Raw genomic sequence first — 16,355 nt, 5'->3', positions numbered from 1 at the left:
GCTGGCCGGAGTTAAACCATGACAACCAGTAACACCAAGAGGTTGAAGTGGCAGTTGTGTGGGACTGGAAGAGGTGCAGAAAAATTGTCTGTGCCCCTCCCCCTCCAAAGGGAAAGCTCTGTAGGTTGCAACGCCTAACTTTGTAACCAGGCTTCTTAGGAGTGTGGTCGGCTTCATTCAGATTAGAATAGGGATGTGTTGAATTCTGCTGACAGTATCTCAAGCCCGACCTCAGGCAGCCAGGTACAGGGCTGAGATCTGAAAACTGTCCCTTATTACAGACCACTTAATATCTGGGCTTTCCCCTGAAACTGGTATGATCTTAAGTAAGGTGTCTGAGAACAGAAGTTGTCCTATCAGCTCTGGAACGGCCAAGTAGGCTGCTTCTTACGCTTCTGACCTTTCTGTGACCAGGTGACATCCAGGAACTCTACGACACTAAGTTAGCTCCCGGACACGCCGCAGCTTTTTCAGATGACTGTGATCTGCCGTCTACGCACGAAATGGTTCGAAGCGTAGGCATGCAGGTGAGGTGCCATTTTGAAGTTCTCATCAGGAATGTATTTACTCACAAATGCAAGATGATTCTATACCTTTCCCCCAAAGTGAAAATTTGGGGGCTTTTTATAGTTTCATAGTAGTTTTACAGGCAATTAAGAATTAATGGTTTTAGTAACTCTGTAAAGATACAGTGTTATGCAGAGCTGTTTCCTGTAATAATTTAAATGTCTCTTGCTTTTTGGCTTCTACTCCGTTATGTCTGGTACTTTGCTATCAGTAGATGATGAGCACTTAGTGGAACATCTAGCAAAGATAGAATGTATGATTCCTAGTAGTCAAAATGGGAACAGAACTCGGGAAGGCAGAGTTTAGGGCTAGAATCTAAGCCGAGTTCCCCAGAACCGTGAGCGAGTCCCTCTAGCATTACAGCTGTACAAGCGTGATGCTGCATCATGCAGAGTGAGCGACAGACAACAGACGGGTGGCGAGGGAAGAGCCTTATCCAACTCCCATGGAAGAATACTGTGGAAAAAGTAATGTAGTAGCTGGAAGCGTCATGCCTTCCAGCCTCGTGTGACACAGAAATGAAGGCAGGTAACCACCATCTAGAAACTCAGCGCGTATCTAGTCTCCACGTGAGTGGCAGAGATGCATTTGCACTTCCCTTCGTAGAGATTCATAGGGGATAAAAACTGCTGTGGTTTGTTTGTTCTCTTAGAACACCTACATGGGATTCCTGGACTACAGAAAGCAAGCCATCAGAGATCTGGGCATCAGCCCCAGCACCTGCTCCTTTAATCCTGGAGTAATCGTTGCTAACATGACTGAATGGAAACATCAGCGGATTACGAAGCAGTTGGAAAAGTGGATGCAAAGAAACGTGGAGTACGTGTAGGAATCCAGCTTTGCTCTTTACTTGTATGGTCGGTTTACAGTTACATTTTCCATGTAAAAGCTCTCACAAGGTTTTTAACGCCAAGCAGTCTTTTTGAGATCTCTAAAGCAATGGAACACATGTTCCAGAGTTTTCATCTGCTTAAATCAGACCAAGTGTGTACCAGGAAGTGGCCACCTGGGATTTCAGTCTTGTGTTTGATTACAAACCACGCTTCATCCTGAGGGACATGGAGAACACGTGGCCAACCTCACTGGCCCTCGAACCACTTGCGATCTTCGCTTCCGGAGGCTGGCTCGAAGGAGGAACGTTTCCGTCTTTATGTGGGGTTGCTGCTCCTGCAATGTCAGCCAAACTGTAACTGGACACTGTATTTCCTAAATACCAGTAGAAAACACTTCTCTTCCTATAGATGGACAGAATTTGACATGAAAGGTGTCTCTGTGGCATTGAGCACGAATGGGTCGTGACACGGTGAAACGGTCACTGTTGGTTTTTTTAATGGGAGTTCACTTTGACCTGTACCTGCAAACCTGACATGTACTTTCCTTCCCCGCAGAGGGTTAAATTTAAATTTAGTATGGCTGAACACAAGGGGAATAGGTGTGCTGTTGGACTGCATCCATTACCCATTAGTTTCCCAAATGAAGACACCACAGGATACACATGTGAAGGAATGAAAAGCCAAGTGATGCTTTTTCTTACTCTGCTAGGTAACACATCCTGACAAGCTGTTGCCAGGCTCTTTAAGAGCTGGGAAAAATCCATGAATCTTACTGCAAATTTTATCTCTAAAGTTCATTTTATACCTTAATAACACATGCATGTTCTTTCAGCCAGATTTTGAAACGATGGTGAAATAAATTGCTTAGCAGTTGAATCATAGAATCATGGAATGGTTTGGGTTGGAAAGGACCTTAAAGACCATCTAGTTCTGCCCCCCTGCCATGGGCAGGGACACCTTCCACTAGACCAGGTTGCTCAAAGCCTCATCCAGCCTGGCCTTGAACACTTCCAGGGATGGGGCATCCACAGCTTCTCTGGGCAACCTGTTCCAGTGCCTCACCACCCTCTCCGGGAAGAACTTCTTCCTGATATCTAATCCAAATCTACCCGCTTGAAACCCAGTTTGGGAGGGAGGTTGTGATTTTGTTGTTCCATCGCCTCTGAGCATCTCTCAGTACTTCCCAGGCCTCCTTCCTCCTCCTCCTCCCGGCTTCACCCAGGGCTGACTGGCCGACCAGGCCTCAAGCGTGCTGTGGCCAGACATCCTTCTGCTGCCTCCTAACGCCTCTCTCTACAGTAATTCGACTTTAGCCAGCCCTGGATTGAGCCCCAAAATCATAGTGAACAGGTCTCCTTTAGATGTTAGTTTACCAACGAGCCTTTGGGAAATCCCATTTGAAGTTAATTTATGGGTCTAAAAGCTGGGTGGATGTTTGGAAAAGGACAGAGGGAATGAAACACACGGAAACATGGAAATGTCCTTAAGAAACGAGGCTAAAATGTTTGATTCCTTTATGCTGACAGCTTCTTCCCTACTGCAGCCTGTCAGCCGTGTAGGCTACAGCCCGTGTGTAGTTGGCTTCCTGTTGGGTCTGACTCCCACCTCGCTTGGTAGCAATGACTTACTCAACGGCAACCGCGGGGTGCAAATACGAGCCGTTAAGTGTTCGGGAGCGTGATCAAAATCGGGCCGTTCAACTCATTTCGGAATCTTGCCACAATACTTCAATCTCCTGACCTTCGTACTAACAGCTCTGTGATGGAGGTTTGGAACGTGTTCTGAGTTTTCCTTTTTCCCCCCCCCACCTGCAGGGAAAACCTCTACAGCAGCACCCTCGGGGGAGGCGTGGCAACCTCTCCGATGCTGATCGTGTTTCATGGGAAGTATTCCACTATTAATCCTATGTGGCACATACGGCACCTCGGTAAGTTTAACTTCCCCGTTTGCAGCTGGAACGAAATACAGCGAGTGCTTTGTAAGGTTCCACCACGGGACCTTACGTTACCGCACCTCAAGCGTGTCCTCCATCCCTCCGATCCGCGGCGCGTAATCCCTGCTTCCCACAGCACGCCTTAGTCCTGCTTTCCTCGGGTAGGGCGGAATGTGGGGGCTCCCCACGGGTCTCACCACACAGAGATCTGAACAGGCCAAGCAAACAAACGAGTTATGCCCCTGCAAACACCCCAACGGTCATCCCTGGACATAAAGACCAGGGAAAGCCCGCAGAGCAGGGACAAAGCTACATGTTTGGGGGCCAGGTAACCTGTGTTCTCACAGACTGGGGGAAGAAGATACGGAATGCCTGGCAGCGTTTGCCTTCTCAACCTTCTGGAGGATATAGTTACCACCCACCTGGGCAGAGTGAATCACCCTGGGAAAAGGAGTAATGGCTTAGCTGGGGTAGTGAAATGAACAGTAGATTTTGGGGGTTTTGACCCCAGCCACGCCAAGATGTTGAAAGTGTTGATTTTTTTTCCCCCCTAATTGTGCATTGGAGAGGCAGGATTTGGCAAAAGCCAGTCTATCATGATAAACGAGTTGTCCATCAGCCGGTGAAGTCATCCTGATCAGACTTTTTCAAAAAATAACTGAACCTACCTCACTTTGGTGCCTAACATTATTAAAAATGGTGGTTTTTTTCTGTTTAATGTCCCCGTGCAGGTTGGAGTCCTGATACCCGTTACTCAGAGCATTTTCTTCAAGAAGCTAAATTACTGCACTGGAACGGGAGATACAAACCTTGGGACTATCCCAGTGTTCACACCGATCTCTGGGAAAACTGGTTTATTCCTGACCCCTCAGGGAGGTTCAAACTGACTCGCCCCGAGAGCTGATACAGACAGCGCTGAAACGCACCCAAACGCTAAGTTTTGCAGTACGTAACAGCTGGAGGTGCAACACGCTCTACAATTAACTGGGTTTAGAAAACTAAGTATTTGTTAATTATATGAATAAATGGCCATCACTTCTGGGTGCTCGTGGTTGGAGAGTGAGGCCGGAGTGACAGCTGCTGCCAGATTATCCTGACTTTCCTGTAAGGCGAGGAAACACGTCCCCCTGACGATGAGTATTTTCCTTAAGCGCTCACGGAGGGTGACGCGTAGCACCAGGCAGGGTGTTCCCTGTGAGACTCCCGGGCCTGCGGGTAGAAACACCCTGGGAGGAAACACCTGCAGTGTTACCTGCGAGGTGCCTTAGTTGCCTGGCCCACACTAAGCAGCCCGACGGAAGACTTGGTCAGGCTGTGAAGGAGCAGAGCTCAGCCGCACGGTGACTCCAGCGGCATGTTTCCAGGCCCCTGCTAGCAGGATGCAAAGGGACACTCTGAGACACCGTAATACAGTTCCTGATTTTATTGTGAAACAGTGATAGATTCAGGGCAGATTAAGAACTTCTGCATTACTGAAGTGAAAAGAGCACCAGTTCTGAGGCAGCACGCGTGGGACCGCCGTGTTTGGAGCGGTCACTGTACACGTCGCCGCACGTTAAATAACCTGGCAGGCGACTCCGTAAGGAAGAGCCCCTTCCTGCCACTCAAAGGGGTTACAGCAGTCCCACCCTGCTGTGCTGCATACACAGCACCACTGATCACATGCTTTAAGTCTGTCGAAAAATAACATGGAATTGTGACAAATCCCTGATGCAGGACGCTCTGAGCACCTGCAGGAAAACGCCCATGTAAACAGCAATACATGATACAGTACACTTCAAATAACAGACGAGACAAGCCCTATCCCTTCTCAGACAATATACTGAGCAGCTTTATGCTGAAGCTAATAAACACAGTCGGAATCGTAACGCACACTTCCTCCACTTAAGACACTCAGAATTAAGCCACGTAATTTGGGAAGAAAACTGTAAACATCGTGCCTGCCTCGCACCCGGCTGACAGCGCGTCATCTCCGCAAGAGCCTACCGCAGCAGGAGTAGGATCTACGCTCGCTACTTAGGCTGGATGCACGACAACCGCCAGGCTGTGAGGGAAGGACAGAACAGGCTGGCGCGGGAGTCTCTCACCAGCGCCATCGATTGTGGAGATACCGCTTGTATCTGCTTTTCAAGTACGTGAAGCACCCGCTGTCATAAGATCATCAAAACGCCCAGGTTTTGATCAGCTTATTGCTTTTACTTCATCTCTTCCTCACACGGCAACAGAGGGAAAGAAGATCATGGTTAGGCACAAGCACGGAATCTCGTTTCTTTCTCAGCGGCTGAAATTGGCCAAAAGCGGGTACTGTTTAAGCAAGGTCCTCAGAAGAGAGCTGTGCTCTCTGCAGCTGACTTCATTCTCACGGAACAGCACATTTAACTTCGTATTTCTCCCTTGCAGGAGGCATGAGAACAGCCTCTGAAGTCAGATTTAAGAGGATGGCGTGTTACAAACTACTAAACTGCAACCCCCTTTCACCCTGTGCCAGTCGTAGCGAGGTAAGCAGCGCGGCTGCAGGTAACATCACAGGGAATATGGCCTGTCGGCTCCCTGCACTGCGAGCTGTCCGAAGGAGCCGTCTCTTGGGAAAGCTCAGGCCAAGAGACGAACCACACAGCGATGACAGCGTTTAACGCCACAGAATTCAAGAACCACCGCTGTTGTTTTGGGGTTTTTAAAGGAATTCCAGTTCTGTACATTGGAATTTAAGGGGGAAACAGATAGGAGTGGCGGGGACACCTTACCCAGGACTGCTCAGCTGGTGTATCCTGTGCCACACAAGTTTTCCTCCCCAGTGCTGTGACTTGAGGTGATGTCTCCATTCCCTTAATCCTGAATGTGGTCCGGTCACTAAACAGACGGAGCTCTCTCGTCCCGCCCAAAAAATGCTCGGTACTCACAGCTGCAGGACACAACTTTCTGCACTGATTTCAGAAGGTAAAAGGCAGGCTTAAAAAGCACAGTTTGCTTAACTGAGCATGATTAAAAACAGCACCTCATGTAAGGTAAGGGTACACCCTCCCTTTTTTCCCTCTGGATATAAAAGGCTTGTGAGATTATCCAAACATTGAGGCCTCAGTAAAAAGTATACTGCTGCTGTCACGACTACATTATGATTTAGGAATAAAATTAACACTCCAAGGAAATCTTCACAAATGACAAAGCAGTTTGTCAAAATCTGCAAGGAATGGTACACGTTAAATATAAAACTCATATACAAAAAAGGGCTAACTTTTTTTTTTTTAAAAAGTTTGGGCAGTTCCTTAAAATTATCTAGTTCATTGATTTGAGCCTACCACACACTCACTCTGGACTATAATAAAATAACTAGCGGAGATAAAATACTATGAAAATGCTTCAGTTGGAGAACCGAGGTACCAATCTTGAGCACTGCATTAAAACTGCAGCATGTATGCATAGCCGAGACGGAAGAGCTCCTACGCGCTGCTTCCCTCCTCTTCCCGCGTCATGCCGGTGCTGAACTCCGGAATCTGGTCTGCAAAGGACTGTGTCATCCATTGTCCATGAGGAACTTCCCCGAAGGACGACCCCTCACAGTACTGCGGATTGCTCCCTGCTAAAACAAACACAAATGATAAATGACAGTTTAAAACATGCGGCTGATACCACCGAACCAAAACTAAACAATTAAAATACAGATGATGCCACCAGCAAAAAAGGCCTGAAGCCACAAAATGGACCCTAACCCCCAAAACAACCTCTAAAAAAACTGAAGACATCTGCAGTTTCCATCCTTCCTCTCTATTTTTCAACCACCTACTCAGGCTGCAGTTCAAACTTATTTGTTTGAAGCATCTGCTTTTGTAGATCCAGGTCACTTCCTCAAATCATAATTTCTTCAAGTCTTCTTCGACCTCTGACTGCATAGGTATAATTTTAGTCCAAATGTCTAAAAGCGTACCTCACTTGGCAGCGTTTCACAGGAATCAGTTTTTCTTCTCAAAAGGACATTCTCTTGGACAAAGCAGGATAGACAGAACACAAATTCCAGTTCACAAGATGAGAGAGATTAGGACTGAAAAGTCAAGGCTTAGGGGAAGGTGGTTACTCCAGTAGCTCCTAACACTGTTTTTCATATGCTTTTGTTAATTACAGTTGCTACTTTGGGAACTAAAATTGCCAGTTTCTTAATTCCAGCTACATCACTACACTCATTCCTCTAATACTGCCCCCTCCTCTGGCCCACCAGGAGTGGAACCCCTTCAACTGCACTGCTACTTTACCTGTTCCACCATTCTCTGGATTTGCTTTCCTTGGGGAAAAAAACCCAGTACCGACCCTCTCTTTTGCTCCAAAAAGAGTGATGCAGGCGCAGGAGGCACCGCAGTTGAAGAGGTTTACTGTGTCTGCCCGTCAGATCCTGGGAGTCAGTCAGAGTTTGGGAAAACGGCATGAAGTTGCAGACAGTTGATTTTCAAAAAAAGACGTGACTTCTCTCTATTTCCCTCCCAGAAAAACTACACATTCCTTCGATTATGTAAGAGTTTAACTGCTGCTGTACTTCAGGTACGCCTGACCTGTGCAAGCTGCTGACGGGGCAGAAAGTCAAGCGCTGCTGTGTAAGTAATGGTTTACAGACCGAGTGCCCCAGGCGCTGCACCTTACCGGTTCCGTTGGAAGAGAAACCGCACTGTTCGCCTTCATACGGTGCACGGTCACAGTAAGCTCCTCCGTACGCTGCTTCATAACCTGGATCGTACTTCTCCTCTTTGACAGCCATCTTCTTGGCATCCTCTGACGAAAGAGAAGACCTCAGGTATTAATACCCAGAACAAAAATGATCAAAACTTGAAAACGCAGCCAGACATTCTACAAGATAATTTCTTCTCCCCTTAGATAATTAAGACTATGGTAAAGGGAGCAGAATCCGTAATTCTACGCCACGTGATTTGGAGTAGATGGCACATCCCTCCCCTCCCCTGCAACTCTTTATTTCTCTTTACTCGGGGAACTGCTCGTTGTGTCCCACGCGACGCTACGTTTTAACAACAGAATCACTGTACCTTGTGCAAGCTGCAGGTCAAACGTGTACTGCACCTCCTGCACCTCCGTGTTGGGCGCGATGCCTTTCAGCTGATCCCGCAAGTCCTTCAGCTTTATGTAATAATGCACTTTATCCTGCGCACGAGGAAACTGAGCACACCTTGCGCTGGATGACGGCATAACGTAGCAGAGCTTGAGACAAAGAGCAAAAAGAATAGTATTACCAGCCCCTGAGCTGCGAGCTAGTATTTGGTGTGTCCAGAATAACAGTTAAGCGTATTGTTTTAACCCTTTGTGCAAACTGCAGCTAATGCCACAGGTGGCTGTGGGAGATGACAAAAGGAGTCCTCCCCTGTTCTTGGCCAGCTAGATGCCTTCCCTGCAGAGAGGGGTTGATTACCGGCTGCTGAAGCGAGGACAACTTTCAGCAGTTGTTTCTGTGCTGCAGGAGAAGGTACCAGCATGTTACAGGTAGAATTCACAAGTGGATGCCAGAGACCCAAGCACACTCCAGAGCTCCCTAAGCGAGCGGAGGTCTGAGCCAGAAAGTACACAGCAGCGTAGGTGACAGCATGCCAACAGCCCAAAGCAGCCAGGGCAGCATCAGAGGTTAATTAGCCTGCCTTTTTGGCCAAGGGCATCTGCATCGCGCTTGCCAGGGTCTCAAACTCTGGAGTTGGCGTGGCTGAAGCCAACTTCAGTCTCTCTTTCTCTGCCGACAGCCCTAACCAGAGACATAAAGTTAGGTCAGGCAAAAGAAACTGTACCCAATACTTTTATTACTGTGCAGCATTTATGAACAGGTACTTGTAAATAGGGTTGTTTGCCTTTCTTACAAATACATCTGCGGCAGAAGTGTTTAAGAGCTGCTTAAGAAGCAAGCACTTTATCACCGACGGCTCTGATGGCAATGCTCCACCACTAGAGAAGGACAGCTTAAACTTGGCTTAAACCTGCAACACTAGGAATTTGGGGTACGCAGAAAGAAAAAAAGAAAACCACACCAACTTGTGAACTGACAAGGTAACGAAGCTTTGGAATAAGACACCTTGGCTGGCAGCATAAGTGCCTAGCATTAACCTGTTTGCAAGAAGAGGTTAAACCAACCTGTTTGGGATGATACACAGCTGCTCTCCTGAGATCCCTTCCTGCGCTAGATGTCTGTGACTAAGGCACTCTTCATCAAATCCCTTGTTTTATCGTAAGTATCCAGTCTGATTTCAAGCTGCAAATCAGCTGAAGACGACCGAGTCTGACAGAGGTTCTTGGGCATGCCCAGATGCAGCAGTGCTATAGCGGGAGCGTGTAACCGCACCACGATGGACTCGCGCTTCTATCTCCCCCACCGTGGCATTACCAGCACCATGGCCATGTTTGGGAGCGGAATTCAGTTAATACAAACACACAGGGAACTCGACACAGAGAATCAGATGAAAGTAGATGACAGTTATCATAAAAGCATCTATATTTTATTCGTATTTTAGGTAGTCCTCATAGAGTGCACTAACCTACTTGCCATAATACACTATTTCCCAAATAAAGTCAGCAAGTTTGAAGATGTTGCATTAAAGAGGTGTCTGAAAATTGCTCTGTCCCACTTTCTCTGTTTAAGTACGAGTCTTTCACATCCCTTGTGCTTTGGGCAAACTTTGATGTTATCGTAAATGTCTTCAAGCCCTGAGACCTCCTTAGTTTTGGAATAACCAAAATGGAATGCCCTGTTGGTTCTTCTCAGGATCAATACTTACAGTTTCTGTGTCTGGCACCTTGTGTGGCTGCAGTCCAAATTCCAAGTTCTTAACCTTTATTCCGAAAACTTCTTTACTAAAAATTTCATAAATACCTAAAATGAAAAGAATACAGGATAAGTGGACCAAAAAAAAGAGCTACCAACAAAACAAATTAATGTAAAATGAAGGTTCTCACATTTTCCATTGAAAGCTGCTATCCGAGGTTTGTACTTTTGTAACTTCTGCATCAGAATTCGCCCTCCTTCCCGAAACTCTTTGCTAGAAAAGGAAGTACTCAAAATTATAATCACAACTATTAATTCATTAACATGCATGGTATTTCCCCTTGTTATCCCACCTGGAAAGATCTTTGCTTCCAGGCGTTGTCCTTTCAACCATGTTTGTAAATCCAATCCCGTATTTAAGTGGCAAGGTGTGATCATCCATATGGTTCAGCTGTTCATTACTGAGACCAGACATGAACAGACACTTCCCTGTGAAGTAGGAAGACAGGCATTTGCCTTTTCCTAAGGAAAAGTAAACAAATCCAAAAAAACCCACCCCGACTGTCCGAGTACTGGAATGCCAAAGGAAGTAGCTATATGAAAAAAGCATCAGTTAATGTGGGAAAACTACTGCCCTATCAAGAAAGTTTAAAATGGCCAAATTGCTTTATCTACTGCAAGAGGATAGGAAATCCCTAGTCATCAGCAGAAATTACTCCCCATGATCCTATGTATGGAAACCAGACTTTTATTCTAGAAGGCCAGGAAAGAGCTTTCGATTTTGTGACTCGTTTAAGCAGGGAGTGAATGAGATGGATGTGGAACTTGCGGGAAAGAACGTGGCAAATACAAGTACCCAATTTCTTTTACGACCTTGCCATCACTCCTGCTTGCGCTGGGCCTGTCTGACAGAACCTGCCGACACCTTACATTCATATTTAGCATATAAAAACACAGTCTGGGTGCTGTGCACTGCCAGTCTCTTAAGCCCAAACTAACCACAGCTAGCTCCGAAGGATTCTGGAAGGTTACAGACCTGTGGCTTTGTCAGAGTGGGTGTACCTGGCCTGCTTCTCGGGAAAGCAGGCTGCTAGTCTCACCAGTCTCACTAGGCTGCAGAGCACTGGAGCAATACCCCAGCCTGGTTTACAAGCCTGCTGGACACCAGAACCCTTTTGGCTGGAGTATCACACGGCTGCAGCTTAGCCCACACGGAGCTCCACAGCTGGAATGTCTCCCAGTAAGCGAAACCGAGCATTTCAGAGTTTAGCTGTGATTCTTCCTGAGAACATGCTGCAGAAAGTCTGACTTAAACAGGAAAACTATCTGTCTGGAGAATCAGGTATGCTAGATGCATAGGCCTACTGGGAAAGGCATTGGGTTTTGCTTTTTCATCAGTCAGAAAGCTTGCTTAGAAGAGATGAGTAGATACAAGCAGAAGAGGGATTGCTGAAATGCATTTTGGGCAAACGTGCATAGCTGTATTTACATCGGAGATCGATGCCTATCGATTACCCTTGGTAACTCGAGTACCAGAGGTTTCACTGTGATTCCGTGTGTTGCACACTACTGTGCCAAGACGTTATTTGGTAATACTGTGTTTATGTGGCAATTCTAAGCCTGGATTGGAAGTCACTGATTATTTCCCTTTATTCCTCTTTATGTACGGTATTTGACAGAAGTAGTTATGAGATGTAAATCTCTCCTAGATGGTTAAAAGCAAAATCCCTCTCTGCAGCAACAAAAAAAAAAAAAAAGAAAAAGCAAAACCCAAAACAGTTTAATTCAAATGCCACAAGTTCTAACAAAGTTCTGCAAATTCTACAAGAAGAAAGGAAATCAAAAACATACAGAAATGGTTTCCAGGTCCAGGGTAGTGATGTCCTTTGTAAGCTGCCATCAAGCCAGGGTTTATGCCAATCTACAAAGACACCAGTCCATTTTAACCAACAGAACAGGGCTTGCTAGTTAGGAATTTAATCAAGTTACAGTAAGGACGCTTATTCAAGTCTCTCTAAGTTACTGTCAATAAACAAACCCGTGTTATTGGTACCTTCCATCATTATTTAAACAAAACTGACCATTTTATAGCCAGCTGTCATTAGATGTGCAGTGTCAGAAGAGCAGCTCACAGTGTGTTTTACAGCCACTGGTGCAGCAGTTCCAGTAAATACAGTGTCAAGTAATGGTCTCTCATGATTATGCATTATACGTAAGCCATAGATTTCTCAGAAATTAGGACTGTGTTACTGTGCTTTTTAACAGAAAATGCAAAGCAGCTCTACACACAGGAAACACTTCATATACTTTATCTTGCAAGATCTTGCCCTGTAAGCAGTAGGAATGTAAATCATAACCAGCGAGCACAGACTATTCACATTTCTACCTGGTCTTGGAACAGTGAGCTACTTACTATTACAATGTCTAGATCAAAAGTCAAAATATCAGGTAAAGTCTTGGTCAGAAGTTCTGCTTCAGATACACCATTAAAACGATCCACTTTTCTTTTGACTTTGAAAGTATCTGTGATCTTTTCTTGTTTGCCTTTTGACTTGGCTGATTTTTCTTTCTTAGCAGCAGGCTTTTTCGGTTGCTTTGGCTCAGTTGCTTTGGCTTTTCTTTTCCTTCCTCCTTTTTTAGCTTCTGAAATACACAGCAAATACCCTTTTTTGTACATTTCTGATGTTGCAGAGTGGATATTCAAAAAGACTGAGATAAATGCATAGGCACAAAAAGAAATCAGACAGATAAATTCACCTTCAAAATTCATGAATTTAAACAATTACCAGATGAATCTCAGTTTTGCAGCCTCAACACAGAGCTAGCCTGAGTGTCTGTACCACAGACACACAGACTACTCACAGGCAACTACGCTGACTTAGGATACAAACCCAGAATAACCTGCTGGCTAGGTTATATTGTTTACATGCTGTATGCAACAATCCTTCAGGAACAGTCTCATTTCTTTTGGAGGCTATGCCAGAACATCAAAACTTGTTCCAGGGAATGTGATAGTGAATTCTAGTCCACTATTCACACTCCAGCTTCTAAATAGGAAAATTAGTGTTACAGATTAGGTAACATACTGAAGAAACTGGATGGCATGTCAAAAGCACAGGGTCTCACAGATCGCTACAGTGTAACCTCGTCAGGAACACAAACACACCGGCTGAATGCCACGTTAACTACACACAGCCTACAGAACAGATCCTGTCTAGTGCGGCATATAGCAAGGTAACACCGGAGAGCTTCAGTTTGAATGAGTGACACCAGACATTAATTTTTATTTACAAAATGCAAACATAAAGCAGTCACTGTTCACTCATTTGAAAATTCCTCATCTTCTGGCCCCTAAAGCTTAGAGATTCAATCAGCAGAGGTACTGGTCAGGACATGACCACCCAGAGATTGCTCCCTACCTGTGTTCACTGATAATGTCGAGCTGCAGAACACAACTTGAAAAAGATGAAAACATATTTATACAGAATCATAGAATGGTTTGGGTTGGAAAGGACCTTAAAGACCATCTAGTTCCAACCCCCCTGCAGTGGGCAGGGACACCTTCCACTAGACCAGGTTGCTCAAAGCCTCAGCCAGCCTGGCCTTGAACACTTCCAGGGATGGGGCATCCACAGCTTCTCTGGGCAACCTGTTCCAGTGCCTCACCACCCTCTCCCTGAAGAGTTTCTTCCTGATAGCCAATCTAAATCGCCCCTCTTTCGGTTTAAAGCCATTATCCTTTGTCTTGTCCTTGCAAAGTCCCCCCCAGCTTCCTTGTAGGCCCCTTCAGGCACTGGAAGGTGCTATAAGGTCTCCCTGGAGCCTTCTCTTCTCCTGGCTGAACAAGCCCAACTCTCTCAGCCTGTCCCCACAGCAGAGGGGCTCCAGCCCCCTGATCACTGAAGCAGAAATGAGCAAGAGCCAAGGTAATGTATTACTTGAAAATTGAAACTTCATCTTATTTTCAAGATTTCTAGATGAAACTTTCCCTCAGATAAGAAATAAATGTGATGGATACCAGGGCACTGTCCCAAGACTGCAGACTTTTTTAGGGCTGTTTTTGTTTGCACTAAGCTTCCTCATAAGAAGGACCAAAGTCGTGTGAAATTCCCACTGCATCATTGGAGCAACTGCTTCCTAAGTAAGGAAGCTGTAGTCTAGTTGCAATGAAGAACGTGAAGATGTCATGAGCACGCTGTTAGGCACAAGAAGCCCAACTACATAGCAGTGGAGATGCATCCTCACTGTAGTGAATAACGCTGCGACTGAACAGAGCAGGCACAAGTACTTTAAACTGGAGGTTTTCTTCCTGTGATTTCATCTGGCCATGCATTACAACTAAAAAAGAAAACAATGAGGCTTATCAAAAGATGCACTTAAACCAGCAGTGTCGTTGCATGAACTGGCTGGTAGGTTCCCTTGGTACGGAGCGCTGTGACCTACATCTAAATAGCGAAAGCAAGGTGAAACTCAGTGTGTGAATATTTTCAATAGAGCAGAATTTAAGCATGGCAGAGATCGCTGCCTGTTTAACATGGTAAAGAGACGCACAGTAACAGAACAAGGGAACGTTTCTTGGCACAGTCAGTGTAACGCCCAAGTCTGCACAGTCCTAGTGGGGTAAAAGAAAGGCAGTGTACAAGTGCATGAACTATGAAACTCGTGTCGCATACAGGACACTTCCCCGCACTGTTTGTATTTGTTGAAATAAGCCTCACTAAAACCAAACAGTGCATAGTGTATATAAGCAGTTAACTGTTTGTGATTACTGTCACACCCTAAACCACTATTTAACCAAAAATATTTCAAATAAGCAGTGTTATACTGCACTTCTCTTGCAGAAATTTAAAATCAAACACAAACAAAAAACCTCAGACTGAAAAAACCCCAAAACTTCTCTAACGTAATATTAAAACACCTGAAATCAGCTAAAATTTATACATATATATATTGAAACAAAATTCTGCTTTTTCTGCAATAAGATAATTTTGTCAGACTGAACAATGTGAATACTGTCACCGAGGTTTACTTCTCATATTTTTAACTGACTGGTAACAAACATTACATCAAGAATGCAATTAATCAATACTTCCTCCAAGAGCATCAAGAAATCCAACAGGTCCAAACCAGCAGTTTAAGACCAATAGATTTTTTCCCCCGAGTCGACTACTAACGTTTTAGCTCACTCAGCACAGCCCAGTCAAACTACCTTTCGGAGGCTCCTGAGCAATGTTTGGCTCTGGAACGCCCTCTAGAGTCGGCTGCTCAGTCATGATTTCCATGTTGGGCGCCGCAGTCATCATCTGATGGAACGGAAACGCGTAGAAAGCTTGAGCTTGCTGAAGATAGGCGTAGTACCTTAGGAAGGGTGGAAAAAAGAGACACGATTCATGGACAGTTTAGAAATCTAGTGCTGTATCAAATAGACTGTAAACACCCATCTTTATCAAGGCTGGCGTGTACTGCACTTACATCCTCCGAACACTCTACTAACAAGGCAGTAAGGGATCCAATCCCGCTAAGCCGTCTGCTTGGCTGGGATCAGGTGATGTTAAACCCAACATTAACGCTACAGTTCTCTCGTGATTACTCTAATGTGGAGGAATCGCAACATCTGTAAGGGAATCCTAGAGCTTTTCCCTTTTTTTCCTGAAAAACCACCCTGTAGCACACATTATCAAGGCAAACTGCCCCTCAAATGTACCGACAATTTACAACCCGGGCGAGTTAAAACTCTTTGGACTTCAAGTTTCCCAAGTTTTAGATTTTCACAGTGTTACATCAGTGACTTTATCTGATATGATACAGAATGAATCATTCTGAGCTACAAAGCACTATGAATACACACAGCATTAGTTACTGTGCAGATTATTAAAGAGCTTTGTTCAGTTATCCCACACTGGATCCTAACACATATATTGCACTTATTCTATACAAGGTGTTCACACAGGGATCCAGTTTCCTTCCGTGCACAGACATTTTTCCATATACAGCTCTTTTGCTCCACACATTGATTAGTCACACACAGCCCTCATGCCCCGACACAAACTTCTGCTTCATGCTGTCATTCCCTTCTACCTACGCTGCCACCTTCTTGTCCACAGATTCTACTGCCATACAAACACACAGAAAAGACTTCGTGAGCAGTAAATATTCAGGAAATAATTTTATCATCTCAGAGCTATTCATAAAAACACCAAATAATTTCTGGATATATAGAAATATCTCAAGAGAAGGGACCATTCTCTATTACGCAATGCCTATTTAAGAACATTTAAGAATC

General features: G+C 45.2%; 2 protein-coding genes across 2 annotated transcripts; one reads left to right on the top strand and one right to left on the bottom strand.

Annotated features, from left to right (window-relative positions):
* Window positions 1–414: 414 nt before the first annotated feature.
* On the top strand, window positions 415–4,237 carry GLT8D2 (glycosyltransferase 8 domain containing 2; the record flags this gene model as incomplete). The annotated part of the gene is made up of 4 exons (XM_010150821.1): window positions 415–527; window positions 1,220–1,386; window positions 3,215–3,327; window positions 4,065–4,237. Coding segments are annotated over 4 exons (566 nt in total), but the record flags the coding sequence as incomplete, so codon positions are not given.
* Window positions 4,238–6,267: 2,030 nt separating this feature from the next.
* TDG (thymine-DNA glycosylase) lies at window positions 6,268–15,430 on the bottom strand (the record flags this gene model as incomplete). Its single annotated transcript, XM_010150820.1, has 9 exons — window positions 6,268–6,910; window positions 7,960–8,088; window positions 8,358–8,529; window positions 10,086–10,180; window positions 10,264–10,346; window positions 10,426–10,561; window positions 11,924–11,993; window positions 12,486–12,715; window positions 15,282–15,430. Coding segments are annotated over 9 exons (1,204 nt in total), but the record flags the coding sequence as incomplete, so codon positions are not given.
* Between the last annotated feature and the right edge of the window lie 925 nt (window positions 15,431–16,355).

Source organism: Eurypyga helias, unplaced genomic scaffold (assembly GCF_000690775.1).
Source record: "Eurypyga helias isolate BGI_N326 unplaced genomic scaffold, ASM69077v1 scaffold45414, whole genome shotgun sequence".
NCBI lineage: Eukaryota > Metazoa > Chordata > Aves > Eurypygiformes > Eurypygidae > Eurypyga > Eurypyga helias.
Note: the sequence above shows the minus strand (reverse complement) of the source record. Positions and strands in the feature narration are given on the sequence as shown.